At 52.7% G+C, this 27654-nt stretch overlaps 2 protein-coding genes across 4 annotated transcripts in view; one reads left to right on the top strand and one right to left on the bottom strand.

The window, feature by feature from the left end:
* The window catches only part of PEPD (peptidase D), a 114337-nt gene extending 102370 nt beyond the window's left edge, over positions 1–11967 (top strand). Inside the window, exons 13-15 of the mRNA XM_057534730.1 lie at positions 7269–7453; positions 10805–10996; positions 11467–11967. Coding sequence (XP_057390713.1) covers positions 7269–7453; positions 10805–10996; positions 11467–11604 — 515 coding nt within the window. The 3' untranslated portion in view covers positions 11605–11967. The remainder of the gene's footprint in view (positions 1–7268; positions 7454–10804; positions 10997–11466) is intronic.
* Positions 11968–16623: 4656 nt separating this feature from the next.
* CEBPG (CCAAT enhancer binding protein gamma) lies at positions 16624–24934 on the bottom strand. Of its 3 annotated transcripts, none has more exons than XM_057534520.1 (2): positions 24801–24934; positions 16624–18506 (listed from the first exon to the last, which is right to left on the bottom strand). In XM_057534520.1, the coding sequence occupies exon 2, from the start codon at positions 18415–18417 to the stop codon at positions 17968–17970; it is 450 nt and encodes a 149-aa protein (XP_057390503.1). In that variant the 5' UTR covers positions 18418–18506; positions 24801–24934; the 3' UTR covers positions 16624–17967. The 3 variants fall into 3 exon arrangements, with proteins under 3 accessions (XP_057390503.1, XP_057390504.1, XP_007165134.1); XM_057534521.1 differs by lacking the exon at positions 24801–24934 and adding an exon at positions 24008–24773; XM_007165072.3 differs by lacking the exon at positions 24801–24934 and adding an exon at positions 18718–19160.
* Positions 24935–27654: the final 2720 nt, after the last annotated feature.

Raw genomic sequence — 27654 nt, 5'->3', positions numbered from 1 at the left:
TGAGAGGAGGCTGCGGGGCCATCTGAGCACCTGGCGTGACGGGCCTTGAAGACTGGGCTCTGAGTTCATGCTGAAATCGGGGACTGTGGCAGTCAGATTTGTATCCCTCCATGGAGCTTTTTTTTTTACAAAGAGGAAAAGATCCTGAGCCCCCAGCCTGTAAGGCCCCAGTGTGTGGCCCCTTTCGGGCCCAGAATCTGATGGCTTGGTTCTTGGCCTCCGCGGCCCCGTGGCTGGTTATTGCGGGCCAGGTGCTGATCGTGAGGGGTCCTCTGCAGCTGCCCCCTTCAGGGGAGGCAAATTGTCAGCAGGGCTTTGTGGATGCCCCCATCCAGCACTGGGGCCCACCAGAGGCCAGGGAGCCCTGGAGGGGTGATGGGCCCGCACCCTGTGTCCAGAGGGAGCAGAGCTTGATGACCAGATGAGTCCAAGGATGAGGAACTCAGATACACCCCAGAAAGGAGACAAGGAAGGAAACCTCAAAGCTAAGCTCCTGCCGGGTGACAGTGTCAACGAGACTTGCCTGGTTTAGCGGCTGGGGAAGAAAACAGCATCTTGTGCTGTAACTGTGTTTAAACAGCAGCAGCTCCCTCTAGGTAGGAATTAATATGGACACCTCCAGGACAGGCCATTGCATGAAGACACAGAAGTGCAGGAGGAGGTGGCCAGGGGACCCCCTTTTGTGAAAAACAGAGGACGGCGAGAACGTGGGTCCACATGTGCTTGGAAATCCACAGAAGAGGTGCAGGAAGGGAACCAGACAGACAGGGTGGGGCGTGGGGAGAAGGGAGAGTGTTCACCAGGAGCCTTTTTGTACTTTTTGACCTTTAAACCTCAGAATGTGTGACCTGTTTCCTGTAAAACCCGGCCTGTGTGGGGCAGTCACCCCGAGCGAGGGACATTTCCTCCTCCCCCTCCCTTGACACTCTCGCTTTACCCCAGGGAAAGAAGGAATAGACGGTTCTGCTCAGCTTTGAACATCGGTCGTTTAAGTGATAAGCGTTCTGGATGTAGCAAAAGGTTTGGGCCCGTGAGAGTGGGTGGAGGTGCCTGGCCCCCGAGGTGGGCGCTCCTCTGGGTGAGCCCCGTGACCCCTGTGCACCCACGCCCCATGGCGGGTCCCTCTGGGAGCGTGGCGTGGGCCTGTGTGGACCCGAGCCTGGCGCTGGGCCGCGGTACAGAAGGATGGAGAGCTGCTACCGCACTCCACGCTGGAGACAAAGGGGCTGGCAGAGGGAGCCAAGGCATATGGCGGTGGTGGTGGGGGAAGGTTGGCGGGATGTCGGGCAGGTAGGGATTTGGAGGGACAGTGTCTCCCCTGGGGCTCTTCGCTCACCTTGGCGCTCCAGGCTTCATGTCCCTGGCATGGCTTAGCCCCATCCTCGTGCTGAGACAGGGGTGGCGGCCAAGGCCTGGCTGACCCCACCCACCCACAGGAAAACCTGCTGCGGCCTGGGCAGGACCTAGGTGGCGCCTCCCCAGCTGGTGTCCCGGCCAGCTCAGTCGGCCAATCAAGCAACCCCAACTCTGCCCAGAAGGTGGCCGGGCCCACGGGCAGGTCCCCGGGGCCACACATTGCACTAAAAGGGCCTGGTGCGTGGTCCTGGCACCGAGGTACCATGGGGCTGCCTGGCCACGTCACTTCAGGGGCAGTTATAAGGCTTCAGGCCCGGCCAGGCTGGGCTCAGCTGAGCTGGTCCCGGCAGACAGAGGCAGGCCTCTCCCGGCGCACAGTGGGGCCTCGAAGTTCTCTTGTGTTGGGGTGGGGGGGGGGATGAAGCAGAGCCCCTGCAGAGCTCCCCCGGCCCACACCCCGTGCTTCAGGATTGTGACACACAGTTCCCCGGGGGCCGCATGCGGCGCAGGGCGGGTGGGATGGGGGTCCTGCCCACAGAGCTGCTCTCATGTCGGGGCAGGTCGCCTCCCCACAGGCAGCTCAGAGGCCGTGGCCAGGTCAGCCCCGTGCCCTATCCTAGCGGAAATGCCCCGGGTTTGTGGGTTTGGCTCCTGGGCCAAGACAAACACCCACTGAGACTGCGTGACTGCTTCCTGAGCCTTCCAGGGAAGAGTAAATAAAGGCGGCCCGGGTCACAGCAAGATGCCCAGAGGAGAGGCAGGGACCAGTGCTTGGAGCGTACACGGATCCTGGCCTACTGCCCCGGGATTGAGGAAAGCAGGCCTGGGGTCAGAGGGGGAGCGTCCCTCACTGCCACTCAGAGACAGCCAGGAAAGGAGGGCTGAGCTCACTCAGGGGGGCCGCACGAGGTGGCAGGGGCAGGCCAGGCAGCTGCCGCACCTGGGAGAACGCCACCCTCATCTGCCCCGCAGGAGGCGATGCGGTGGCCACGTGCCGGCTTCTGGCCGGGTGCAGTCGAAGCTCTCCAAGGCTTCCGTGTCAGGGCAGCGGCCACGCCCCCCTGTCTCTGCGGGCACCTAGGAGATTGCTGATGGGACCCGGCCCGCATGAGGGGAGGAGACACTGTGGGGAAGGCTGGGGCCAGAGCCGGTGTCTGAGCTGGCCGCAGGTGCAGGGCGGGGCACTTCTGCAGACTCCCAGGGTCAGGGCGCCTTTGCCTGCTCTGCCTCACTCCCTGGCGGGGGCAGGGGCTGCAGCGGCAGGACTCCCTTCGGGCCTCGCGCCTCAGAGCTGGTGCAGAACGCAGGGCTCTGGCAGACAGAGGTGCTGGGAGAGGGCGCCATCCAGATCGTGAGCGCCCTCTGGCAGAAGCCAGGACAGGGAGGGCTGTGTTGGGTGAGGGCCCTGTGTCCCCGCTCTGGCCTGAGAGGCTCCCTTGCTGGCCGAAGGGCAGTGAGTGGGTCCCCGCCCTCCCTGGCCTCTCCGCCAGGGAGGGCGGGGAGGGACCACGCGGAGACCACGTGAGGCAGCCACGCTTAGCTCAGCATCGAGGCGCCTGCAGCCCGGGCGCGTGCTGCCCCTGTCCTTCTGCAGGGTGAGTGGGTCCCCAGAGGTCCTGGCAGCAGGCAGGGCCGTGTGGTGGGGCGGTCTGGAAGGCCTCAGCCCTGCGCCAGTGCGGCCTGCCAGACGGTTCCCTGCAGCCCGTGGGGCCTGCCCTCCTGCACCCCCAGGGCCTGGCGCGCTATCGTCCCCCGAGGGCCATTGTCTTCAAATGAAGTGAGCTCTTTGTCTGGATGGGGCTGTGAGGATGTAGCTCAAGGGGCCCTCTGCTGCCTTCCAGCTCGGCTCAGGGCCTTCGAGCCCCCAGGGCTGTCACGCTCTGGGCAGGAGGCCTCAAGCCGGTGATGGATGCTGCCGAGGCTCCAAGCAGCCGGCCCAGGCGGCAGGCCCAGCAGGCTCCGCGCCCAGCAGGGGAAGGTGTGGTCGGAGGGGGGCCAGGTGGGCACAGAAGACCAGCCAGTGACTTGGGGCTGCTCTGGATACACAGTGGGGCCTGGGCACTGGGACTCTGGTCCCTCTGAGCCAAAAGGCAGGTGATGCGGCGCACACCCAGATGCCGCCCTGCCACCCGGGGGTCTGAGTGCACGGAGGAGCGGGGTGGGGGGCACACCTGAATCCTGGGCCCGTCAGGTCACTGCACTGGCTGCAAGAGAGCCACGAGGGAGGCAGGGGCTCCCGGTCAGGCCAAACGGTTACCAGCCTCGGAGCAGGGCATAGGCCCCGCCTTCTCAGCGTTCAGAGGCCACGACCTGCCATGGCTGTGCCCGTGTGCTTAGCTCTGGCAGCACGGGAAGGGGCAGTCAGGGAGGGCTTCCTGGAGAAAGCCTCAACACAAAGGCCCATAGGAGGAACGGGAGTGAGACTGGGAAGGCGAGGGCCCTGGAGGCGGGTGGTCCCAGCTGAGGGAACAGCAGGTGGAAGGCACGGGGGCACCAGCACTCAGGAGTGGGTGAGGGTGAGGCTGGAGTGGGAAGCCGGGCCGAGGAGCTCGGGGCTCTGTCCTCGGTAGCGGGGGGTGGGAGGGGACTGGCATGGTCTGATCCATGTTCTAAAGAGATGTCCTGGTGTCCCGGCCTTGTGCAGGATGCAGCGGGGGTGAGGCATTGCGAGGACTGGGGAGGAACCAGGCAGGGGTCCAGGAGAGGTGAGGGCCCACAGAGGCACCGGGTTCAGGAGACGTTTCGGGAAGACGGGACGAGACTTGGTGCTTGCTGGAGGTGGGAGGGTGGGCAGGCAGATGACACCCAGTCTCTGCAGTGTGATCCCTGGCGTGGCATCCCCAGTAGGAGCAGGCTTGGGGGACTGCCAATGCCCCTGGCCGGGCATGTGGGCTCAGAGGTGCCTGCGGGCTGCAGAGGCTGAGGAGCCCGGGCGTTGGGGCGTTAGGGGGGCAGGGAGGCCCTCTGGCCTGTGCCCACCCCTCCAGCCTAGCCCTAGGACAGTAACCTCCACACACTTCAGGGGCCCCTGCCCTGGCCGTGGGTGTCGTAACCACCATCCGGGCCAGACGCTGGGGCCAAGTTGCTGGAGGTTTAATCACTGTCACAACCCTAACCACACGCAGGCAGAAACTCCCACTCCCGGCCAAGAGAGCTGTGTGCAAGGCCTTCCCCAAGGGCACGCAGGCAAGGAAGACTAGAGGCGCCGTGGGGACCGCTGGGGCCTGCACGTCCGGCCCCCACAAGGGGCCACGAGGACAGGAGGAGAGCCGAGCTGCCAGCACGGAGCTTGATTTATACCTGGTTCCCACCCTCTGCTGCGGCTGGGCCGAGACCGCAGCCCCGCCGTGGAAGTTAGCCAGGTTTGAAGTCAGACTGCTTCCCGGGCCTCTCTCTTGGCCACCGGAAAAGGCCCTGCCCAAGAGAGATGGAGCTGCCCTGGGGTTGGGGCATCGGCCCTTCCTCAGTCCCAGGGGCCAGGCTGAGTGACAGGAGCCGAGCTCGCTGGGCTGTTAGGGGGCTCTTTTAGGCCCAGAGCCCCAGGCGGGAGCAGACCTTAGAAAAAAGTGTGCTACACACTCAGCCCTGAACCGGCACCCGCTCCGCCGGGCCCTGGTGTGCCCGGGGGAGGCAGCCACCCTTCTGGTGGAGAGACCCTAGAAGCAAGGAAGCACACGTGCTGGACAGGAACAAGGTGCACGGAGAGAAGTAGCCAGGACAGCAGAGAGAGAACGATAGCGGGGGTGGGGTGGGGGGGGTGTCACCCCAGGAGGGGCTGACGTTTCCGCTGAGACCTCGAGGATGAGGAGTCACAGGCCAGCCGGGTCTGGAAAGGGTCTGACGTGCAGAGACCTCAGTGTGCTTCTGGAACACAGGTGGCCTGACCCAAGGAGGTCGAGGTGGGTGGGTCAGTGTTAGAAAAAGAGGGGCGGCCAAGGCTGGGGCAGGCTTGGCTTGTGCCCCAGGAACGCAGAGAACTGTCAAGTGTCCAACCCAGGGTCTGGCTGGCCACAAGTGGCTAATGACAGTTTTGGGGGGATTAGTGAGCTGGTCCCCCAGTAGATGCCAGAGCCTCTACAGCCAGCTTTCTGGGGCCAGCGTTGTGGCCCTGTTTGACAAAGGAGGCGTCTGAGGCTCACGGAGGTGAAGGCTTGGCCAGGTCACAAGGCAGGTGAGCAGCCAAGGTGGGACCCGGTTACCCAGGTCTCCATTTCAGGGTGCCAGACCATCAGAGAAGAGCCCCCCGTGCCGGCTCCACCCTCAGGGGTGCAAACCTGGCCCCCCACGCTGACATGGTTACAGCCAGACTCCAGACCCCAGGATGCCACCCCCACGTGGTGGGCCCGGGCAGGTAGAACGGGGCTGGACTCAGGGGCTGGATTCCAAGGGGGCTGAGCCTCGGGACAGGACTGGGCTTCCTCCACCCTTGGCCTCCCTGCAGCTTGGGCCGGGGGCTGGCCACTCTCCTGTGAACTGGCCAGGGCGCAGCACCACCTGCTCAGAGCCTGGACCCTGGGGATCCGGGACGTTGGATCAGCCCTGGGCCTCCAGCCAGCCCGAGACCCCAGCCGTGGGCCCACTGTCTCTGGCAGGCAAGGGGCCCCCACATGGTGCCCAGCAAGAGCATCTGAGAGGGGAGGGTATGTGTCCCAGGATGGGCTCTCATCTCCTTTTACCCCTTGGGCCCCTCATCTGCCCTCTGCCAGCCACAGAGGTTCAGACCCTGGTGGCCTAACCCTCACCAGCGCAGGGTCCAACAAGGCCCCTCAGGGTGTGGGGTCCCAGTGCTCCCGTGATCATCAGGGCATGGCTGGGAGGCCCCTTGGGAGCCAGGGTTACTCCCCACATGGAGGGGGCTGCAGGGACCGGCACTGGCCACCCTCTCTGGGTGCCGGTCCCACCCTATCCAGCTGGCCCTGAGTGTCCTGGGGCTGCTAGCCTCGGCCGGCACATGGCCTGCCCCCAACTCCACCCTCGTAGGATGGGGCGGGGGGTTTTGCCAGCCTAAGGCCTTGTCTGGGGCTTAGGCTGAGCACCCAGCGCCCTCGAGTGAGGCTGAAGGTGGGGACTCCATGGAGCCCAGTGGCCAAGGCAGCCGTGCGCCAGTGACGGCCAAGGCTCTTTGAGGCGACTCCCTGAGGGCCCTAGGCTCCAGCCCCTAAGGGCCTCCCTGGGCGCCAGGCAGGACTGAGCCCCTGAGCTCTGCACAGCCTGCCCTCCTCGAAAGTTGGTTACTGGGGATACTCTCCACGGTGACCTTTGTACCAGAAGGATGGGGCAAAGATGAGTTTGATTAGCAGCCTGGGGCTTGGACATCTGGGCTGCCAAGGAGATGGTCACCTAGCGCTTGTAGCAGGCAGGGTCACAGACCCCTGCCAGTTTGCCCATGAGGTAGTGCCAGCTGCACTTTCACCCCAGAAACCTTTGCTCCCCACAGAGCCTCCAGGGATGACTCAGTCCCATGCGGGGGTGGGCAGGGACGCCCCCTACCCCCAGCCTGAGGCGCTGAGGCAACGTTTGGACCTGAGCCTCAGTCTGGGGCTCACTGAGGCCGCCCCACGTCCGCTGTTGGGGACATAACGCTTTTCTCCTCCTGACGCCAAGGACCTTACTGGGCTCCCCTGGCCCCAGGAGCAGACATGACATGGGCTGGGCCCCCGTGGTGACCGTGGGTGACAGGAGCCTGCCCCTGAGGGCACAGTGGAGAGAGAAGAATGGTCTCAAGTCCAGAGCTGTGCTGGGAAAGCCCTGCATGGAGGGCTGCCCGGGACACGTCACTCTTGCCCCTCACCTCAGGCCCTCTGGCGTCAGCCAGTGCGAGGGCGTCGTGTGTCCCCTGACACCTTGCCCGGGGAAGCCCTGGCCAGGCTGCCAGACTCCGCAGCTCATTGCAACCTCCTTCTGAGCCACAGGCGTCTGGTGGCCCGACATGCACCGCCTGGCCGACCGCATCCATCTGGAGGAGCTGACCCGCATCGGCGTCCTGACCGGCAGCGTGGACGCCATGGTCCAGGCCCACCTGGGAGCCGTGTTCATGCCTCACGGGCTCGGCCACTTCATGGGCATCGATGTGCATGACGTGGGAGGCTACCCCGAGGTCAGTGTGGGCGCGTCAGCCCGAGTGGCCTGCCTGTGAGCCGTAGCTGGGCTTGGCCCTCCCTGGGCTGGGCTGGGGCTCTGGGAGACGGCGGGGGTGTAGTGGGACAGGCAGGGTGAGGAGGAATGGGGTCCCGGCAAGGCCCGCTGCCCCTCCTCCCCCTTCACCCATTGGTTGGTCCTGGCCCAGGTCGCTGCCCTGATGCCCCCCGTGCCCAACGCCTCCCCGGTGGCTGCCTCCACAGGACCTGGTGTGGGATGGGCGTGCTCTGCACAGAGCCCCGGGCTGTGCGCTGGGGGCAGCGCCTGCCCTGAAAGGTGGTAGACGGTCCGTGTGCAGTGCACGGGGTCCCCACAGGGCAGCGGGAGCCGCAAAGCTGGGTCTTGGTGATGGGGCTGGCACTGCACCCGTCATGTCCTCATGCCTCTGGCTTCGTTCAGACAGGAGTGCTGAGGCGCCACCGCTGGTGGCTGTGGCCCCGGTCCCTCCTGGGACCAGCTGAGCCCAGCGCCCCTCACAGGTCCTACTCCTGCTTCCTGCCTGGTGCAACCTCTGCCCCCCAGGCCCCTGGGCCAGCACGCTCTGCTGGCCTCCTTGTCTCTAGGAGGTACCCTTGGCAGGGGAGGAAGGCTTGTGTGGGTGTCTCCAGGCCAGGCTTTCCCCTCCCCCTCCTACTGACCGACCCTTGAAAGGACCAACCAGACGGTGCTTGTGGCTTCGGGAGGCCCTGCCGAAGCCTTGCGGGGCAGGTGGCTGCAGCCTCCCGGGCCGTGGGTGTGGGTGAGCCCGGCCCTGCCGTCTGGCCTGGTGCCCGCAGTGCAGGGGGTGGATTATGCAATCGGTGCACGCCCTGGGGCCCACCAGCCAGTTAGCCAAGACTGGGCTTGGCCTCTTAGCTGCAGGGTATTTTGAAAGCTCTAAGAACGATATTTTGGGGGGGGAGGGGGCGCAGAGTTGCTCAAGAGAAGCATTATTATTCAATTATTTTTTCCTCAAGTGTAAACAGTTAAATTTGGAGAAACAAAATCAGTTTTAATTTCCTAATTTCTATCCATCACATTGTGCGCGGGGAGCCAAGAGCTGGGCCTTCCAGACATTGTTAACTGAGGTTCGTTATTCATTAGTCTCCAAAGCACTTTTTTTCCACCAGAGAAAATTGGCAGCAAACTGTTTTCATCTTTTCCAGTAAGCAGTCCTTTGTGCTCAGAGTCTATTCTTCTGACAGATAAACATTGTGGAAAAAATATGGCTTTTCCTATAAAAGTCATTTGTTTTATTTCAGGCCTATAGACACATCTGGGTCTCTTCTGCCCGGAGCCCAGTAAAGTTGAGGCCCCGTCGAGCCCTGAGCCCAGGCAGAAGCCAGCGTGGACCCGGCATGGGCAGGGGCCCCTGAGCCCCAACAAGGCTGAAGTCCCCGGGCCCAAGGGGCTGGGCGCTCGGCTGCTCCCCTTCTTGGGGTCTTCTCCCCACTCAGCTCGGCCTCCATCCTTCTCCCAGCCCTGATCTGGCCATTCTTGGTGGGCCCCGTAGGGCAGACTCCCGAGAGCTAGCGCTCTGAAGGGGGGCGGGGGGTCATGGTCAGTGGGCTGGGGCACGCACATTCTCCTATGCCCCATGGGATCCCTTCCATTCTCCCCTCACCCCCAGTCTGAGTCGTGGTCCTGAAATCTTCCGGAGGGAAGGCTGTCTGTACAAGTTGGAGCAAACCCTCCAACCTCGGCACACAGCTCTGGGGCAGCGGGGGCCCACGGTGACCAAGGAGGTCAGGGAGACCTTGTCAGTCTCTGCCTCTGCCAGGCCCCTGGCTTTGACAACCTTGGAGTAGAGAGAAGGGGACAGCACCTGGGGGGTAGCATGAAGGGAAGGGACGGGAGGGGCTGCCCAGGGGCAGGCACGGGCTTCAGATGGCAGGAGACAGGGCCCCGCCCCGCCCCACCAGCACCTCCCACCTGAGCACAGGGACTGTCATCCCAGACTGTGCCCTTCTAGGTCCCCTGCCCTCCTGCCTAGCTCCTCCAGGCACATAGTGCTTTGGGGTCGGGTACCACACCAGACAGGCGTCTGGGCCCAAGAGCATGACCCATCAAGGGTCACAGGGCCTTGGTGTCCCCTCATCACCTCCGTCCCAGCCTGACTCACACCAGGTCAGGGCGGCTGCGTGTACCAGTTTCTACACGCCCCGCTGTCCCCGCCCTCATGGAATCACGCTCACAGCCTTCCCTGCTGTGCCCAGCCGTGGATGGAGGCTGAGCCAGCCCGTTTCTGGTTACCTTACATGAACCACTAATTGAAGTCTGATGTTCTTGGCCCCCAAACAGTCAGAAATGACAGCTCCATCTCCAACATCTGGGCTTCCAGGGGAGAGCTGCGAGCGGGGCAGGGCAAGCTCAGAGCCCGACCAGAAAGCTTGCTTGCTGCCCCACTCACTCACAGGCCTTGGCCAAGGGATGGATGGGTTCCTCTGGGACCTGGGGAAGGCAGGGAAATTTCTGCAAGTGTCCTAGGTACCACCTGCCCTCATGGCCCCGTTGGCCCCGCCCATGTGAGTGTTGGCAGGGGAGGGGGCTGGTGCCCCTGCGGGGCTGAGAGCCGGTCACCATGGCTCAGTGGGGGTCCAGCACACGGGCATGGTGTGGAGCCGCCCACGTGCGCTTCTTGGGGGCCACACCCCCAGGCCATGCACATGGGGTGAGTGTGCGTTTGTGCACACACGAGCCAGAGCTCGTACTGACAGCCCGTCCTGCCAACAGCACCTGTTCCTCCTCCTGGAAGGCCACGTGGAAAACCTGGGACTTGGCTTGTGGGGGGAACCAGGTCCAGCACTTATGGGGCTGGTTTCCACTTGAGCTGCCTAGAAGAAAGCACGCAGCCTGGGAGGCCCCGCAAGCCTTCTTAAAAGCTTCGCAAGTTTGGCTTCTACTGTTCCCCTTGTGGGGATAGGGCCTGGGTGAGGCAGCCGGACCCCCAGCCAGCCCCATGGGCCAGCAGGGGCAGCTTGCCCTGGGTGTGTGCGCACGGGCGTCCACGGGGCACAGTTCCGAGGAGAAGCAGGGGCAGGGACGTGAGAAATCTAGGGGAGCGTGCAGAGAGCGGAGGGTTTTATCTGGAGTGCCGTGGACAGCACAGCGAGGCTGAGTCTGGGCTGGAGACCCCCATGGTCACAGCCTCCTGCAGCTCCAGGGGAACCCATGGGGCCCGGGGCCCGAGTCAGGCCCCACGTGTAGACGCCTGCACAGGCAGGGGCGGGTGCCCTGCGTGCTCACCTGTTTCCATCTTCCTCCCGCCGATGCGGTGGCCCTGGGCTGGGGCTGCGCCCTCCTGGAGCCCCCTCACTGTCCTCTCCCCCAGGGCGTGGACCGGATGGACGAGCCCGGCCTGCGGCACCTGCGCACCGCTCGGCACCTGGAGCCGGGCATGGTGCTCACTGTGGAGCCCGGCATCTACTTCATTGACCACCTCCTGGACGAGGCCCTGGCTGACCCGGCCCGCGCCTGCTTCTTTAACCCCGAGGTCCTGCAACGCTTCCGTGGTTTTGGCGGGGTGAGTGCTGGTGGGCCCCGCGTCCTTGCTCCCAGAACGGCCCCCCTCCAACTGCTGCGTGTCACCTCTTTGTCCTCCAGGACAGGAGGCACAGTCTTGACTTCCTCACTTGAGAGGGACCTGGCCCGCCCTTTCTCATGGTCTGTCACCAGACAGGAGCCTCAGCCCTCAACACAAGCGACTCAGATTCCTACAAAACCCCTGCCCACTCCAGGGGCTCCCGGCCACCGGGCAAGGGGCAAGGCCAGGGTGGGCAGGTGGCACGAGCAGGTCCCTATGGGAGGCGCCTTCTTCCCAGCAGCTGCCCACAGAGGCCTTGAGGCCAGCCCCCCGCCCCCGGCAGTACTGACCACTCCTCAGAAAGGGCTCTTCCCATTCGGCGGGGCTCAGCCTGGAGCCGTCGGGCCCGACCCTCAAACTTAGCGTGTGAGGCCAGCTCAGAAATAACGAGCGTCCGTCGGTCTGACCAGGTCCGGATCGAGGAGGACGTCGTGGTGACTGACAGTGGCATGGAGCTGCTGACCTGTGTGCCCCGCACAGTGGAAGAGGTTGAAGAATGCATGGCAGGCCGTGACAAGGCCTTCGCTCCCTTCTCTGGCCCAAAGTAGAGCCACGGGCAAGCTCACTTCATGGACGGCGGCCTGACGGTTGGCCCCCAGCGGTGCTCAGAAATCACATGCGGCATCGGCGTTTGATCACACCAAATATGCTGTTTCCCAGGGAGAAACTTTTTTATTAACCTTCTGTGGGATCACACCCTTAATCTGTTTTTACTTTGCTTGAATGACAGCGGCTTTTAAAATGCTAATTTTCAATTATCCCGTTATTTTGAATAATCCTGTTCTTCACTAGCAACTAAATGTGTATCTTGCCATCATTTGTATGCTGCTCAGGAAAGAGGCCTTCCTCGTGTTTTCTCTCAAAATCAATACACAGAATGGAATTTGCAATAAAAGATTTCCTAAAATGGACCTTTGTGCCCGGCTCCCTCTCTATTCTTTGTCCCTTTGCAGGTGAGCACTGCAGGGTTAGACCTGGAAACTGGCCCTGCAGAGACCCGGGAGTCTGGGCATAGGTGGGGCTGGGCCTCTGCCCACGTGAAGGGGGCCGTAGAGTAGGAAGCCTTTTTGGTACGGTTACTGCCTCAAAGCTGGATTTCCGAAGGGGGGCAGAATTACGCAGCGCTTAAGGTACAGTTATCGACAACATGAGACTCGCAGATTCCTTGTCTGTGATTTCCTTCTCGTGCGGGACAGGCTAGCAAAGCCAGCATCTGTTTGAGAGACACTGCCGCCTAAGGCAGCACCATGGCAAAGGTGAGCTTTCTGGCTCCTTCCACGTCTGCTGAGTCCATTTGTCTCCCCTAAGTGGAAGCCCACTGGCCGAACTCCACTCTGAGGCTGTACAGCCATCCAGGGCCACCTGGGCCCAGTCCCTGCCAGTGGCAGAACACCTGGCCTTCCTCTGCCTGCCCACCTCTTCCACGGTCCCACAGAACCGCCCTCACCCCTGCAGCGGGCTTCGAGAATTCTGCACACCATTCTAGGGTTCTCTCATCCTTGGCTCTCATCCGAGCCAAGGTGAAGGGCAAGTGAGAAGGACAGACATCAGAGATGAAACCTTAATAGGGTGGGGAAACTCTGTAGCCCAAGCCAGAGACCGCTGGAGTCACTGAAGAGTTGAGTAAGTTGATTTCTTCCTATGGCAGTAACACAAAAGTGCTTGTGACGTGGCCACATTAAAATAAAGCAGCATTAGTTTCAAATCACCATTTATCTTTTTCTTGCCTCTTCGATTTACAAACAATTTTTTAAGGTTTCCTCCTGGTGTGCAGATACATTCCGTAAGTTATCTGTGGTATTAAGCAGTTTGAGTAATGATCGTCTTTCTGAGGGTCAGAAGTTTGAGTGTGCCAAATCGTTCTCTCCCCCAGCTGTATCTGCGAGCCATGCTCTAGTGCGCAGGGTTTCAGGTTCCCCCACCCCCAGGATAAAACCAGTTAAAAGTTAGGTTGGAACTCTAAGTGGACAGTTTAGTTTAGCTGTGTTAACTACAACACACACACATCTTTCTCCTTCCTCTCCTTTAGACGTTTTATACCAAAACTGCCCATTTCATATAAATGTTTGATTATCAAAGAAGTCGATAGGAAAGAACAAGGAGAAATCTCAGGAACTAAATGCTCTTTGTCCAAGAGGGACACTGGGGACAGAACTGGCTGCTTGGGCCCAGGTAGGCGAGTCAAAGGCATTCTTTGCAGGTGCAGGTCTCAGGGGACCGCAGTAGCCACCTACTCTGCCCCATGTTCTAGAGAATGGTCCAATTCCTAAGTCTCCAACTTCTGCAGAAATTTGTACAGCTTCAGAAATATATTAGAGACCCTTCCAGAAAGCCATGCAGTGCCAAAAGCTTTTCCAAAACCCAGGAAAGATCTAGGTATTCATTCAAGAAATGAGCATCTGCTATGTGCCAATGTGGCATAAAGACATGGCCCCTGCTCTCAGAGCCCAGAGTCTCCTGAGAGAGGCTTCCCCTTAAACAAACATGCACAAATAGATCATCTCAAACATTAGAACGTGCCAAGAAGGAAAGTAACAGGACTGACCTTGTCTAGAAAGCCAGGGGGGCTGAGACGGGAAGGGAGGAAAGTGAAAAAGCAAGAGGAGATGAAGCATTCCAGATGTAAAGAGCTGTCCTAAGGCAGCCGGCCCTGAGCTAAAAAGTGCTGAGAAAAGCCCTGCAGCCAAAGCAAAGTGATGCGGGAGAGTGGAGGGGAATGAAGGCAGCGAGAGCAAACAGAGCCACATCCCGGGGAGACTGGGTCTCACCCGGAGTGCACTGGGGAACCACGAAGGTTCTGGAGAGCATGCAACAGTCCAGGGAGACAGAAGCCAGGCAAAAGAGGGTGATGGCTCTGCAGAAGGTGGGGAAGGGGAGGTGAAGCAAACGTCACAAGATTCATTTAGGAGGCAGAACTGAAAGGTGGTGATGTACAAAGGCACCTGGCTGCAACAGCTGCTTCAGAGAAAACAAGACTCTGGTACCTGGGCTGCAGAAAAGTGTGATGTGTGACAGCCTCGAGCCCGGTTCTCTGGACACCCCTGCATAACCTTCAGGTCTACAGCTCTGGTAGGAGTGGGATGTTGCAGTCAAAGGATATTCAGGGTTGCTGCTCTCCTTTGAGTACGTGTAAAATACATATGAACTCTTCAGATACTCACAGGCAGCCAACCAAAGAGCAGTAGGTCTAAAGTGCTTTTATTGAAAAAGAGCTAGCACCCTCACAATCATGTCGATATAAAATGCCCTGACAAGTTATTGGATTTTAACTTACAGCTAATTCATAAAAATGAAATGGGACACATTACCCACAGAAATAATTACTGTACTACAATTTTCATTAAGATGCAATAAGTAGAAATCTATTTCCCACGACATGAAAGTAACTGAAGGATCATAGAAGACAAGTATCTATGGCACTTTCCCTTGAAACACTCAAATCAGCTTCTCAGACTCTTATGTATGAATTTGTTTCGACAGACACCCTATGGCATCGTGTAAACGAAGACGACACGCATACTATAAACTGTACTGTTAGGGGAAAGGCCTTACTTTGACATTCCGTCGACCTCAAAGCCTCAGAACTTATTTCCTACCACTCTATAGGTGGAGACCACGCTCTGAGACGTCAGGTGTCTAAGCAGGATGCGAGTTATTGCTTCTTCTATTCTGGTATACATTTCTACATTAGACTAGGGGACAAAGAATATTACTGAAAGGCACCTAAATTCAGAGAAAACTAGGTTCCTATCATTAAGGGAAGTCTAGACTTGGGACGACAGCGCCTCCGCCTGCCCCCACGCCCACCTCACCCCTGCCCTGGGCTGGGAACAGAAAGGCAGCAGGGCATCTGCCTGCTCCTCAGAGCTGGTTAACATTTGCACTACATTCTTGGTATCTAACATAAAGAAACCCACAATGAAATACAGTCATTATTCCAAAGTTTTTTTTTTATTTCAAATTCATTGAAAGAAATAAAATTATATTTAAAAAAATAGAGTAATCTCACAAACTGAGGAAAGCCAGGAACAAAAAGAACAAGTACTTTTTCCTGAGAGGCAGATCTAACAGCTATAGGACGGACTTTCTTCCTTCCTAGCTTTTGTCAAACAAAATTTTTTCCTATTTCTAAGGCATCAAAAACACTCAAGTGTTTTAACTGGGTTGTTCAGGTACAAGGTTTCAAGCCCTCTAAGGGGGATTAAGAAACATCAAAAGCTGCTACGATTTCCTTTGTTGTAACACCAAACATTAAATTGTACATACTTCTACTTCTTTATGTAAATTTGAGAATTTCACACTCGTGACCTGAATTTCAAAGATCTGGTCATATTTTATTAAAATTTTACTACTTCTTGGTAAGAACGTCCAAAGTATCTGAGCTCACATCCCAGTAACTAAAAGGGGCCGGACAGCAGGAAGAACTGTTGGATCGCACCACCTGCAGCCAAGACCCGTCAGAAAACACCCATCCCGGAAGACTCACATGCAGCTAGAAATTTATACTAAAGCCTAATTCCTAAACCACTAGACCTGCCAGCAAAGGCAGATCATATCCTAATGGTTCATATGTAACCTACAGGACAAAAGTTACAGAAGTCATATACAATTCCCAAACTTACCCATTCCCTGTACTTGGTTTCCCTCCATTTTATACTGATAAATCTATCCAACTAAAAACTTTCATTCCCAAACACTTCAGTGAGATAGTCAAGACAACGGTTAACATTTCTGTTCTAAGCATGACTGCTGGTGCTAGTTTTGATTTGCATAGGTAAAAGGAAAGCTTGAATTTTTCCAAAAGGTACAATCTTATTTTCTTATTTGAAATAATTGAGTATATACCTGATGATTTCCCTAAAGCTTCTTTTCCAAGATAGTTAAGTCAATTCATATAATTGGTAACAATAAATTCCATGGGGACAACCATTTCTGAAAGATATTGTTTAGTAAATAAGAGATTAAAAATGTCTGTAGCACCTCTTACAGGTGCTTAAAGATTCAAGTGACCTAACTGCATCTCCAATGAGGTGCTATTAAAGATTCAGTAGGATTCTGTGGGTATCTCCTAGTTAGTCATTTAAAACATCTATCAACCTACAAGTAGATCCATACTCCAACCACAGTAAACCGATGTTGGACCCTAATAGGAAGCCCTATCCTGTCTCCTGGATCTGTAGGGAGTTAACCGTCCTGGGACAGTCGCTCTCATGGAACAATACAGGGCTCTTGTCACATGCAGAAGGGACTCTTGGCCTTTAATAATGGCTTTGCTGAGTTGCAGGGCACTGTGATGTCTTCTTCCGCCCAGAAGGGCACAGACAGCACTCTTCCACCAACCCAAGGATGCAACTGGAGTTACATCCTGGTTACACTGTCCCAGGTCCTAGTATGAAACAACAATGTGGCCCAAAATGACCATGTTCAAATAAGATACCTGGTAACTTTTTAATCTGATGTGACTCAGTCTCTTGTCACCAGCCTAGGTCACCCAAAAACAAAAACCAAAAAAAGAGAAAAACACAAATTTGAGCTAGAATTGTTCTTAAAAAAAAAAAGTCAACAAGGACAATCAAAACTACCAACATTTATATAAGCCAGACCCTAGAGATTTCCATCTTCAGTGACTGCCACTTTTTAGTCTTAACAAAAATGTCAATATCCTGAGTTTTATCAGTATTTTCTTGCTAAAATAATTTATGGGACATAAATGCATACAAATGAATAAAAAGTGGTACAAAAGTCTGGAAGAACAGCCCACTAACTAGAAAATGTTGCAAAAACAATATAAAACGATGTGTTTAAGTGAAATAAATTAAAGGTTAAACCTTACACTTTCAAGTTTTCTTAGACTATTATTTTGGGAAATGGCATGGAGTTGATGACATATTTTTCTAATAATCAGTTGTTTAAGATCAAATACCAAGTGATCGTTCACAAGAAGTTTTTGCTTTTAAAAACCACGGCCCCACTGCAGTGTATCTGAACACAGGAGAAACTACCTGCTGATATTAATATTCAAAATCCTAATCAGTAACCTGTGTGGCCATAAACTGTTAAGACGTTTTGTTTACTAACTTGGCTGTCCAAATGGTATGTTAAAAAAAAAAATGCTTACTTTACTAGCATCTGCAGAAACTAAAATTTTGGTACATAAGTTTCTCTAAACCACTGAGTTGTTTTTTTAATTTTAACAAAATAATGCCAATGCAATAACCCAAAGGTATCCCAAATGCTTTGCTTTTACTTTTAAAAAACCTATTTGCTTACTAAATGCTATTTATATTTTTAAGCCAGTTGGCTGCATACTGCCTTTAAAATGGGGTTTCTTTACTTAACCTGACATCACTATTCAAAAACTTGTACTTGCTGGGGAAAACGGTACTAATTATGCTAAAACAAGGTTTATGCTATACATAAAATCACTCCAAATTATAAAGTGATTGGTTTCTATAGCTCTAAGCATTTTTAATACATAATTTAGAAAAAAGTCACACATAGATGAACAGAGATGGCATTCAACTTTCTTTCATCCAATTAACCATATCCATTAAAACCAAGACCCTTCTGCATGACTTGCCAGTTCCCCATTCCTTTTGTCAACCTAGAAAAGAAACATTTCTTGGGAAGTCAGGATTTATTAAGAACATCAAGCTCCAGGGCATTTTTTTCTTTTTACCATATACCTTTAAAAATGTTTTTTATCCCCACAAAAATCCTTATCATTTAAAACCAGATATTCAAATTATATGGCTAACATCTTTAGCTAATCAACTGTTCAGTGCTGATCCTAGAAAACAACCTTCAATGGATCTTTGAATAATGGAGATTCAGCCGCTGATACGAGTAGTGTAGGTAGTCACACCTTTAACGTTCAAGCCACAAGTTGTGACGTTTGAAAGGGGTGAGGTCTACTGTCCTGCATTATCAGAACTTGTCGTCTTTTCAGTGCTACTGGGTTGCACATTATCTGCGAGGTTGTGTGCATGCTCAAGAAATAAATCTTTCAGTACACTTAATTCCTTAGTCAGCAATTTAATTTTTGCTTCCAACCGTTCATTCTCTTCCTTGAGCTGATTCACCCTCTGCAGCGTATCCTGCGCTTTCTGCTTGCTTTTCAACCGGCTCTTTTTCACCGCCATGTTGTTCCTCTCTCTGCGCTGACGATACTCGTCACTGTTGCGATCCATGGGCAAACTCTTTTTGCTCTGCTTGCTTGGAGGCAAAGCTTTGCCTCCGCCCCCAGGGCCGGCGGGCACCAGCTGAGGAACCTGCTGTAAGCCGCTGGCATGAGCCTGAGTATGAATGACACTTATTCCATTCACGCCCGGGGTACTGTTCTGCTGTGATACCTTGCTCATTTGGGCACGCTCCCTTGTCAACACAGAACAAGTAGAAATGAGGACAAGGTGATCAATGGTTTGATCTGCCAAGAAATCTTCACATGTACCTAGTTAAAAAATAAATTGCATTAAATATTTGAAATGACAAGATCAAGTAAGATTAAACTTGCATGTACCTAATAGCAGGCCAGTATTAATTGATTATGCTGAGAAAAGTCTATGACAACGGCCAACTGCTCCAATGTTTCAGAAGTCTAAGTCATGTAATTTAGAGAGGTAAATTAATACAGACGCACCACACGGCCAAATTCAACCCACCTGAACCCCTGAGGGTACTGCCCATCTGTGCTTGTTATCAAAAATGGGAGGAAAAACAAAAGAATACCACTAATTAGGTAGCACATATGAACCAACAGCACTTGGCAATCTGCAAGAGAGAAATGTGAGATGTTTGGTTTAAACACAATGAGTTCAATTATGATAGGAGAGACACCTGCAATAAAAGAGGGAAAAAGTTTCAATTGTTGGCTCAAGTCAAAATAGAAGGCTGGAGCAGAGCGCCCAGCCCAGTCTCCAGAGCTCATCAGGACACACTGCACTACGATCTCTGCATGGTACTTACTCTAATATGCAGAGACTGAGTCATCAAGGACTTGACTTTTCTCCCGGAGCATAAGAATCTTTACAGGATATTTTGAAAAGGTGTTTTTTGCTGGTTTTTATTTCTTTTAATGACCTCAAATGAGAGTAGTTTACAGAGATTTTTTTTTTTTAAACAGTTTTTATTTATTTATTTATTTATTATTTATTTATTTATTTATTTATGGCTGTGTTGGGTCTTCGTTTCTGTGCAAGGGCTTTCTCTAGTTACAGCAAGTGGGGGCCACTCTTCATCGCGGTGCGCGGGCCTCTCACCATCGCGGCCTCTCCTGCTGCAGAGCACAAGCTCCAGACGCGCAGGCTCAGCAATTGTGGCTCACGGGCCCAGCCGCTCCGCGGCATGTGGGATCTTCCCAGACCAGGGCTCGAACCCGTGTCCCCTGCATTGGCAGGCAGATTCTCAACCACTGCGCCACCAGGGAAGCCCAACAGAGATTTTTTTAAGTTAGTTTCTTGGATCACAGATTGAGGAGCTCTGAGATACCCAATTTGCTTCCCCATCCCATCATGCTTCTAACAGTATTTTTTTAATTCTCGACATAATTAGTAAACACATCTAAACACAGTCAGCCTAAAACCACAAGGAAAGAAACAAAAGCCCTGATGATGCATCCAAGGAGGTGCAAGCACTGGGACTCAGGCTGGACCAAGAGCCAGAGCAGCTGCAGCGCCTGCACCCACTTGACACTGCTCAAGGAGCGCAGAGGAAACGCCAATTCTGAAATATTACGGCAGTGCTGCCCGTAGAAATGAAGTCACAGTTTCAGAACTAGTCATATTTGCATTACTATGAATTCAACCAGTTCGCTACAACTACCTCAAGATGTGTCAAAAGCAGACCTATCCTATCATCATGAGGCCACTTCAAGACAAACTGACTAAAGCTGAGTGAACCATGCCCACCAAGAAGTCACAGCACTCTTGGAAACTGAGAAAGCAGTGTTAGGAACCATAAAACTATCCCGTTCTCTTTTCACAAAACTGCTAAAACTGCATCAGTGGGAAAAAACCTGCAGCCAGAATTATGAACTGCCTCAAATGAGTACACCTTACAGTTCTTAAGAAAAGCTCAGTTAGTAAACACCAGCAGCTTCACCCAAACCTTTAGCCAGGCATTTCTGTATAAACACCATTTACTGGTCTGCTTTTTAAAAATCTTTGCTTTTAAAAAGGCCATATATCATTACTTTCCATTGTTTTTCAAGCCACACAGGCAGCCCTGAGCTAGCCGGTCATCTGTTCTCACTTCAGTGCTAAGGAAACACCAAAAGCTTCCTTCCAAACCATGATGGATATCTACTCCAAGTCTATCTTCAGTAATGGATATTTCACGTTTCCCTTGATAATTTATCATGTTGCCTATTTTTTCTTCCAGTTAAAAAGTGGCAGTTCAGTATAATTTGAGCTACACTTACCACTAATAGTGTTAAAGGCCATCTATACCATTGCTTATCTATTTGGTACGAAGTGAAAAGTGTTTACTCAATTTTTATGAACTTGTTTGATTTAACACGTCTCCTGGGACCGTCTCAACAATCATGATTATGTTCATCTTATTTATCTTTTTTATTTTTTATATGTCAATTAGGTTTTTAGTCTTTAAAGCTACTCTCTAATAAACTCAGAGATAACAATGATCCAAAGAAGTACAAACCAGGAACCAAGTCAGTTCTTGTCTTGGCTCTGACTTCCCCCATTTCACTCTGGACATACCCCTTCCCTCTGTGAGCCTCGATTTCCCCATCTGCAAATGAGGAACGTAAAGTGGTAAAATGCCTTCTGACTTTGACAATATACCACGAACTTCAGTCACCAAAAACTCTTATTACAGCCTCCAAATTTAGTGATGTTCATGCCCATTTTTGTTCTCAAAGATACCGGAACAGGGAAGGGCTCTTTTACCTCAGTCTGACTCAAGGTACTAGGCTGAACACAGTAGGTAAGGTTTTGAAAATGAGTCCTTTGGCTTGTAAAACAAAGAGTAATCATCAAACTGGTAAAAATGTAAGAAAAGGCAACTTGGAGATAATAAAAAGAACTCCAATTTTTTTTGTTTTTTAAGTTCTCCAACCGAAGACAAGCCAAGAAAGTAGCTCTTAAAGTGAAGAGCTATCCACTAAGGAAGTGGTCTAAGACTTAACTCCAAACATATTATCAATTTTGTTTTTTACACTGAGCAAAACAGCTGCCTCTACAAGTGACATATTTTACAGTTCACACAGTTATCTGTGCTTTTGTTTCTTCCACAAACATTTATTGAGCACCTACAATGCACAAAAAGAAAATAAGTTTATTTCAAATCTGGATATTCAACCCTAAGTGAAAGTCTGGCTCCTATGTGGACAAATACTATTCCAAAGTTCAGTCTCCAGGAAGCAGAGTGGCACCTTGTTTCCTTGCTGTGAATCATTCAAGCAGGAAGCAGGAGAAAACCTGAAAAGCAGTGGTTCTCAAAGTGTGGCCCCTGAACCGGCAGCAGCAGCAGCACCTTGCTAGAAATGCAAATTCTCGGGCTGCCCCAGACCTGGGAATCAGGAGCTGTAGGAACAGGGCTGGGCGATCTTGTTTTAACAGGCCCTCCAAGTGATTCTGATGACACTGAAGTTTGAGAGCCACTGTTGCAAATCAACCATGGACCTTAAGAAAGATGGACTGAGTGGGTAACATTTTTTAAATTCAAGTTCCTTAATTCAAGTAATGTTCATTCAAATCAGTGACACACTGACAACTCAAAACGTTAGAATGAGTAAAACAAAATCAAAATTTTCTCAATTTTCACTTGGGAAAATAAACCTCTCAAGGATTTTCCTAACCCTCTTGTCATTTTCTTCACATGTGTACAACCAGATATTCCTCCCCTGCCCCCCCAAATAAATTTTTAACTCCAATTTCCTCAACGAAGGTCTACACTCCAAAATATTCCGATGTTTGTCCCTTATTCCAAAACTGTTCAAATCACTGGTATCTGACAATTCTACCCACCCCCACCCCCCCAAAACACCGCACCTCTAGTGTCCGTCTCCATCCCAATGCCACAGAGTTACCTCAGGCTGACATCATCTCTCAGGGGCACAGCCTCCTCTGCTTTAGCCGTGTTCCCTCCAACCACTGTCTCCAAAGCAATCTAACACTCAAACCTGAGTGTGTCATGCCGGCTCACTGAAAAGTCTTCTGTGACTCCAGCACACAGATCAATCCAAGGCATTAACCCTCCTCTCCAGCCCCTGCTCCCTTTCACATCACACCTCACTACTGAACCACTATCCGTCCCCTAAATGGTCTGCACGTTCTCTTTTCTTTGTGCTTCTGTCCAATTTGTTCCCCCCGTTTCTTGGTCAATGCCAGCTCGATAGTGTGCCTCCCTGTAGACTAAGCTAGAGACAGGACTCTTGTCTTTATCACCATATGCCCAGCATCTAGCGGTGGTGCCCAAGAAATATCTGTTGAATACAGACTCAAAAGGCTAAGAGAAAACATTTAGTTTTACAAATGTCTTACATAAAAATGAGATTCTCTAGCATTAAAATCTCTTATAACAACCATAATTAAATCAAGACTGTTACTAAGATATTATGGTCTTACCACCTAAAGTTCTTGGTCTTTCTTAATGGTATACAGGAAAATAAAAACATTTGCTACTTCTAGCCCCCAGCCTATACAGTGAACATCATTCTTGTCTGGTCTTTGCTTCATATCAGTTGAGAACCTTTATTTTCCACTTTGCCCAGTTATGTTTTCCATAACCTCAAGTTCTTAGACATATGTTGCCAGGGTCTGACAACTCTGTACTACAAGTGAAGTGAAGGTAAGCAAAATTAACAAACACCCAAATGAGCAGGATTTCTATTTATTTGCCACTGCTGGTTTCATGACCCAAGGCAGGGGTCCATGAAGGAGGGTACATCCCTTCAGGGAGTACACAAGTGGTCCACTGGAGTATGAGAAGAAAATGCATGTTCTTTTGTTTTTTCATGTCATCTTTTTACTCTACTTTTAGTGCCATTAACAACACACACAAACTAATACACACACATTGTTTATAAATATACATCTATTAGGGAGTCATGCTCAATTTTTCTTTTCTTTTTTTTTCCTTTTTTAAGTGATAGGTCTGGAAAGCCAAAAAGACAGGAGACCAATGTACCTACCAGTATAAGAGCCCATGGAAGCACCCCCTCCCAAGAATACACAATAAACCTGGAGTTGTGGCTACCTGCGTTTACCATTTCTGTGATCAGGTGAGGCAATCTTAGGCCATAAGACCAAATTCAGCCCCATGAGGTCCTATTTATCTTTACCTAGGACTCACCAGGTGCTGTTTAAATCCCAAGGGATGAAACCACCTGTCCAAGATCAGACAACCTTGCTGACAGTCATGATGTGACCTTGAGAATTTAGAAGATATTCTGGGGGAAAAAAAATTAAGTTTTGCTTCCACCTATGTTTTTCAGGGAGGTATTAAAATGACTGAATCCGCCAAGTGTGCCCACCAGAAGCAGGACTCGAACTGAAAAATTCTTCAGCTCACTAGCATCCTGTAATTCTTTAGCCTTGTTTACACTAAGTTTTTCCAAAACAGTGAATCAACTTTAATAGCTTATCCCAAATACTACTCAAGTAGTAACAGCTGACCAGATTTCAACTTTTAACTGTCAAGGGCTTTTAGATGCAGAATTTCTTAGTAAAGCAAACCTTTATACTATTTTATTTCAAAAGTTTCTTTGAGCGTCCCACAGCCTATCTGAATTAAAGGACAATCTCTTCCAATAAGAATTCAACTGAGTGAGTGTACACTGGGAGAGAGAACTACCAATTTTTGTGTAACCCACCAAGGTTAAAACCATTCTGAAACGGACACATTTTAAGACGCCAGATGACAGCACAAACTTCAGACCAGAGGAAAGCCCAGCAATTAAACCTTCTGAAGAATAAAAACACACGAGCTTACTTGGAAGAACAGATTCTCCTTCCCCTCAAACATGCATTTCCATCCTCTCCATCTAGACACCCCTGCTGGCAATTTTCCTTACTCTGTTGCCTCCAAGCATGCTAACGAAGCACTTCATTTTTTGCCCTTCTCTGTTCTAGTCAACTCGTGGCTGCTGCACGTTCATCCAACCTGTGTTCAACAGTCACCTGAAGGATATTCAAAGTACAGCTCCATAAGGAAGCACAATATTATTTGTGTAAAGTCACATATTTAAAAATCGACCGCCTTCCCTGACTACTTCTCGACTAACTTCTAAAAAGGATTCTCGATTACCCGACACCGAGCAGTTTCGCAGGCGCAGGAAATACCCCAGGTGGCACTGAAGTAAGATACCGTCCACCTTCTGCTATTCTGGGAACACCCTTTATCCCCAGGGGCCAATACGAGCCTGGCTAGTCACACTGCACGTTGCATAAACAGAGGGCCGGGTTCTGGAGGGGGCACAGCCCGGCTCGCATCCCGTCCCGGGCCGGCAGCAGGGGCGCTGGGGGAGCGCGGGGGTCTGCGGGTGGCGCCGCGGCGCTGGGCCGGGGCCAAGGATGAGATCAGCGGCCCCGCCGGGTGTTGCCGGCAGGTTGCATCAGACGCCGCGCGGGGCCACCGCCCGCGCCGCGGGCCGCGCGGGGCCTTCCCGGCAAGCCGGCCGCCCAGGGCCGGGCCGGGTCTCCTCGGGCCGGGGCCGCGCCCACGCGAGCGGCCGGCGGCGCCGCGGCCTCCTCCACCTCCCTCAGCCCGCCCGCGGCCTCCTTACCTGCGCCTCCAGCCCGCCCGCCCCCAAGCGGCCTCCACTCCCAGCGGCCCCGCACGGCGCGGCCCGACCCAGGCCTCCCGGCCCGCGAGTCGGCGAGGAGGAGCGACGGTTACGAAACCGGCAGCCTCCGCCCGTTCCGCAGCCGCCGCCAGCGCCACCGGGTTCCCCTCCTCGCCGCGGCCGCGCGCGCGGCCGCGACCGCCGCCGCCATAACCAATGGGAGCGCCGGCTTGCGGGGGACGCGCCCTCCCTCCTCGACGGACAGCGCCTCCAGCCAATCGCGGGCGGTCTGGCCGCGGGAGGCGGGCACGTGGCGGAGGCGTAGCCCACTGCGCGGTGGGGAGGGCGGGGGCGGTGGGGGCGACCGAGTGGGGTTCCCCGGCCTAGCGCGCGGGGCGGCACCCCTGCGGTAGGCGACCCGCTGCGAGAAAGGTTCTGTGAAAGTTGGAGCCATTGGAGAACCGTAGCCTCGTGAAGGCAACACTTGTCTTTGGAAAACACAATTTGCTGAGGTGATGTTTTGAACCATCGATTTCTGTTTTGGTTTCACCACGTCCTCGGCGAGCCCCGCCTCGGAGTCGCTCCCGGGGACATTTTCCCGGAACGGCCCACCAGACTCGCCTCCCGGGACGCGGGGTGCCCGACGGTCGCCTCACCGCCGAAGGCCCGCGCCCCTCGGAGGGAGCCTGGAGAGAAGTCCTGGACCTCACGACACTGAAGGCAGCTGCAAACTTGTTGAAAGACGAAGGGTGCAAAATTTTCCCAACGTAGGATTAGTGTTGATGGCACTGGTGCAGACTGTGGTTACGGGAAAATGAATTTCCACGATCAATTCCCTTGTGCTGTCCTCCAGGTGAACAGATTGAGAGACGTGAACTCAAAAAAATGGATGGCAAACCAGCCTTATTTATCTAAGACGATTCGCAGGAGGATCTGAAAGCGTATTACAACCGGGAAGCAGCGCGCTGGATGGAGGCAGACAGGTTTGATTGCTTCCTTTTTAGCAATTCTTATCGTCTAAAAACTGGAGTCTTTGAAAGAGGAAACGTTTCTTCATCACCCAGGCCATGGCACCACCTCTCCGCATAAGACGGTTTCGAGGAATCAGTAAAGAAGTGATAAAACATTTGCGAAAAAAATAAAGATATAAAAATTAAGAGGGCTGCAACTAAAAGTGAACACTGATAACCACAGAAGCAGACTTGGTAGAATGACACAATATCAAAACCAGTGCGTTTGGGCTTCCCTGGTGGTGCAGTGGTTGAGAATCCGCCTGCCAATGCAGGGAACACGGGTTCGAGCCCTGGTCGGGGAAGATCCCACATGCCGCGGAGCAACTGGGCCTGTGAGCCACAACTACTGAGCCTGCGCGTCTGGAGCCTATGCTCCGCAACAAGAGAGGCCGTGATAGTGAGAGGCCCCCGCACCGCGATGAAGAGTGGCCCCCGCTTGCTGCAACTAGAGAAAGCCCTCACACAGAAACGAAGACCCAACACAGTCAAAAATAAATTAATTAATTAATTAAAAAAAAAAAACAACCAGTACGTTTCTTTCACTTTGGCCCTTAGTGTTCTGAGTTGAAATTTCTTTGATCAAGATTTTAGCACTACTAAAACTGGATTCGATTTTGTGGCTCACAAAATTATAATTTTACCCTCACCATGTCCTAATCACTTTAAAAATTGTATAGAAAAAAAACCCCCAAAAAACCGTGTAGATATGTTCATTTATCCCCTGGTTTGCTAACCACTCTGCCAAGCTGCTCCAGCATTCTCTGTGTCTGTCTGGGCAGACCTTCTTCCACACTCAGCGGATTAGTCAATGCCAAGGAGACTAGAGTATTTATTTCGTCTTCAGCTGGTAGCTGGTAATTCTGTCTTCTCAGTTTACAAATATTTATTTGGTGCCAACTATGTGCTAAGCTGTGGGGAATCAGCAACAAACAACACAAGCAGTCCCTGTCCACATGGAGCTTACACTTAGAGGCAGGGAGACAGACATTCAGTAACAATTTTCTAATTACCATTTTCACAGCTCTTACAAGAAGGAAGTACAAGGTGCTGTGAGAAATTATAAGAAGGGAGTCAAACCTGGTCTGTGGGTTCCGGAAACACTGTAAGATGAGCAAGATTTGCCTAGGTGGCGCAGATGAAGCGGATGTGCTTTCAAGTCAGAGGGACTGTCTTATCTAAAGGTCTTGAGATGGGAGAAACACCTTTCTTTGGCCGAAGCGCAGTGCCCCGGAGGAGACTGATGAGATGGACAGGGCCTTGTGGCCTGAGAAGGGTTCTGATTCTTACCCTAAGAGAGATGGGAATCCTCTGAAAGACTTGCTCTCACCATAAGGAAATGAGGAGAGCCTGGTGGAGCTGTCTCTAGTTTGAGGAGATCCACCTTGTTGTTTCTTGCAAGTCACAGGGACCCAAGCCACTATAATCAAAGAAAAATTTCCTGCATGGTTCTCTGCCTCACTGATACCTGATGCGTAGTCTGCAAATCCAAAGAATTTGTAAAGAAATAGTACATTAAAATCCCCTCCAAAGGACTTGAGAAGTAGGATCTCCTGCTAATTGAATAGGCTAGTTACCTGAGAGCTACTACAGTTAACTACTTAGTTACCTAACAGGTATGGACTCTAGTGTCAGGCTGTTCTGTTCACAGCTTCACCTCTTACTGGTGTGTGACCTCGGGCAAATTACTTAACCTCTCTTGTCATCTGCAAATGGGGAGAACAGTGTCTATCCAATAGAATTGTTGTGAGGATTAAGGAGTTGATAAAAGTTAGGGCCCTAGAACACTGCCTTACTGATACATGGTAGGAGCTCAAAAGTATTAGCTGTTATTACCATGATGC

This window comes from Balaenoptera acutorostrata, chromosome 19, assembly GCF_949987535.1.
Source record: "Balaenoptera acutorostrata chromosome 19, mBalAcu1.1, whole genome shotgun sequence".
Taxonomy (NCBI): domain Eukaryota; kingdom Metazoa; phylum Chordata; class Mammalia; order Artiodactyla; family Balaenopteridae; genus Balaenoptera; species Balaenoptera acutorostrata.
The sequence above is the reverse complement of the archived record's forward strand: the minus strand, read 5'-3'. Positions and strand labels throughout refer to the sequence as shown.